The sequence below is a fragment of the Tarenaya hassleriana genome, unplaced genomic scaffold, assembly GCF_000463585.1.
Source record: "Tarenaya hassleriana unplaced genomic scaffold, ASM46358v1 Cleome87, whole genome shotgun sequence".
NCBI classification, from domain to species: Eukaryota; Viridiplantae; Streptophyta; class Magnoliopsida; order Brassicales; family Cleomaceae; genus Tarenaya; species Tarenaya hassleriana.
In genome coordinates, this window is record NW_010971111.1 from 416,797 (window position 1) to 419,566 (window position 2,770).

A 2,770-nucleotide genomic window follows, 5' to 3' on the forward strand; every position below is an offset into this window, starting at 1 on the left:
TTATGATCGGTGTTGAGTTTAACCTTCTCACCTTAAAAATAAGATCTCCAAATTTTTAGAGCGTGGATTATCCCCGCTAGTTCCAGATCATGAGTCGGATTCTCCTCGTGTCTTTTCATTTGTCTGGATGCATATGCTATCACATGTCCTTCTTACATCAAAACAGAGCCCAATCCTTGCCTCGACGCACGTCATATGGAATACATGGACGTGGTAACGCCAAAATAGGTGCAGTTGTCAACCTCTTCTTGAGTTCCATGAAACTCTTCTCGCAATCCTCAGTCCATTCGAAGCGTACATTCTTTCCCGTCAGTTTCGTCATTGGTTTTGCCAGTTTAGCGAATCCTTCAACGAAGCGACGGTAATAGCTTGCTAAACCCAAGAATCTCGGTTGCGTTGGTGGTGTCTTCCAATCCATTACTGCCTCGATCTCTGCTGGATCAACCTGGATACCTTGCGCCGAAACGACGTGACCAAGGAATCTGATTTCTTGCAACCAAAAACCACACTTGCTTAATTTAGCGTATAATTGATTATCCCGCAATCGCCATAAGATCTTCCGCAAGTGTTCTTCATGTGTCTGCTGGTCCGGTGAATATATCAAGAGATCGTCAATAAAGATTATGACGAACTCATCGAGGTAATCCATGAACACGCGGTGCATTAACTGCATGAAGACGGCTGAGGCATTCGTCAAACCAAATGGCATGACCACAAATTCAAAGTGGTCGTACCTCGTTCGAAAGGCAGTCTTCTGAATATCCCCACCCTTTACTCAGATCTGGTAATACCCAAAACGTAAATCGATCTTGGAAAACCACTTTGCTCCTTGCAACTGGTCAACCAGCTCATCAATTCTCGGCAAGGGGTACCGATTCTTGATGGTCACTTGGTTAAGGCCTCGGTAGTCGATGCAGAGTCGCATACTACCATCCTTCTTCTTCACAAATAACACCGGTGCTCCCCATGGTGATACGCTGGGTCGGATAAACCCTGTCTCCATCAGTTCTGCCATCTCGGTCGGAGCCATCCTATAGGGAGTCTTAGATATTGGCTCCGTTCCTGGCACAACCTCAATGGAGAAATCTACTTCCCGTTCTGGTGGTAGTCCGGGTAGTTCATCAGGAAATACATCGGGGAATTCCCGAACCACAGTAGTGTCTTCCAACTTTGCTTCGGATTCTTCGGTTGCTGTGATTACAACCAAGAAGGCTTCATTCTCTTTCTCGATCATCCTGTTAGCCTTCAAAGCTGATATAATTGGATACACCCTTCGTGACCTGTTCCCAACGAACTCGAATCCTCCGCTCTCCTCGGTGAACCAAATAGTTTGCTGGCGACAATCAATCTGGGCTTGGTGCTTCGACAACCAATCCATTTCCAGTATCAAGTCATAACCCCATATAGGTACGATGATAAGATCTGCAGTCAACATTCTCTCATAGATAGTCAAGGGCATGCAATGCAAAATCCCTTGTACTGAAAGAGTCTGTCCTGTAGGCGTACATACCATAAAATGGGTAGTCGTATCGATCTCCATGATCGATAATTCTCCTGTCTTTTTCTCACTCAAGAAGATATGTGTAGTTGTTGTATCAAACAAAGTGATGCATGCAACATCATGTATGCAAATGGTACATGTGATAGCAGCAACATCATCCTCCTCCAGATAATCCTCATCAGTGGCCTCGTAGGTAGTCAATGGCTCTGCAGTAAACGGCTCCTCCACTATGTATGGATCCTCCTGGACGTCCCTCTCAGCTGTGAGAGCATAAACTCTCAGAGCAATACCCGATCTCCTCTGTGCTGGACGCGGTGGCTTGTTGTTGGCTTGAGGAGTTATGTTCGCAGTGCATCTAGCAGCAAAATGCCCCGGTTGACCGCAACGGCAGCACGTCATGATGTTTCCACAGGGTCCAGTATGGTCTCGACCACACTTAGCACATGGCCTCCTATACTGTAGTGGTTGGGTCGGGGTCGTGGGGCGAAACGCTGGAGCCTTCCCCTTGTCGCGGGGTTGACTCGTCTGCCCAATCCTCACCGGGGGACGGTTGATCGGCACTCTCCTGTATGGACCACGGTCTTGTATCTTGGTGTCCATCTTCTCCTTCTCGCTCTGTTCCACCTTGTCGAGTTGGTTGATGTACCGACTCAACGTAGGGTACTCATGGCACTCGATTCTCCTCCTAGAGAAGCACGTAACCCAACAATGAATTTATGGATCTTGTACTCCTCGGTGGGCACTAGGTGGCCTCCGTACTTTAGCAGCCGGTTGAATTCAGCTTCATACTCTCGAACAGTCAGGTTATCCTGTTCGAGGCGAAGGAATTCCATATTACGGTGGGCCTGATCTTGCCTCCAATAGTACTTCTGCTCGAACTCTGCTCGGAACTCTTCCCACGAGAATTGGTGTCCTGCGGGAGCCTCACGTATGACTTCCTCCCACCGGTGGTGAGCTGCGCCAGCCAGATGATGGCTTGCTAACTCAGTACGGTACTGTTGGTTTAGTGCTCTATGATGTACTGTTATACGAGCTTTGGTTAGATGCATTTGATGTATTGACATTTTCGGTCTATTTATGGTTGGATGAGTGTTTTATTCATTACATATTGTGCATACTTATGTGTTATGAAATATATGTATTGTTATGAACAATACTAAACTCCCTAGTCCTGTATCATTGTGGGAATAATGATATACCAAGACTAGTATGATGTGTTATTGATGATCATATGGATGATCATAGGTATTGGATACGATCACAATCATA

General features: G+C 46.4%; 1 protein-coding gene across 1 annotated transcript; it reads right to left on the minus strand.

The window, feature by feature from the left end:
- Positions 1 to 775: 775 nt before the first annotated feature.
- Positions 776 to 2,565, minus strand: LOC104803430. Its single transcript, XM_019201304.1, has 2 exons — positions 2,261 to 2,565; positions 776 to 2,186 (listed from the first exon to the last, which is right to left on the minus strand). Exons 1-2 carry the CDS (start codon positions 2,563 to 2,565, stop codon positions 776 to 778), a joined length of 1,716 nt encoding a protein of 571 aa, XP_019056849.1.
- Positions 2,566 to 2,770: the final 205 nt, after the last annotated feature.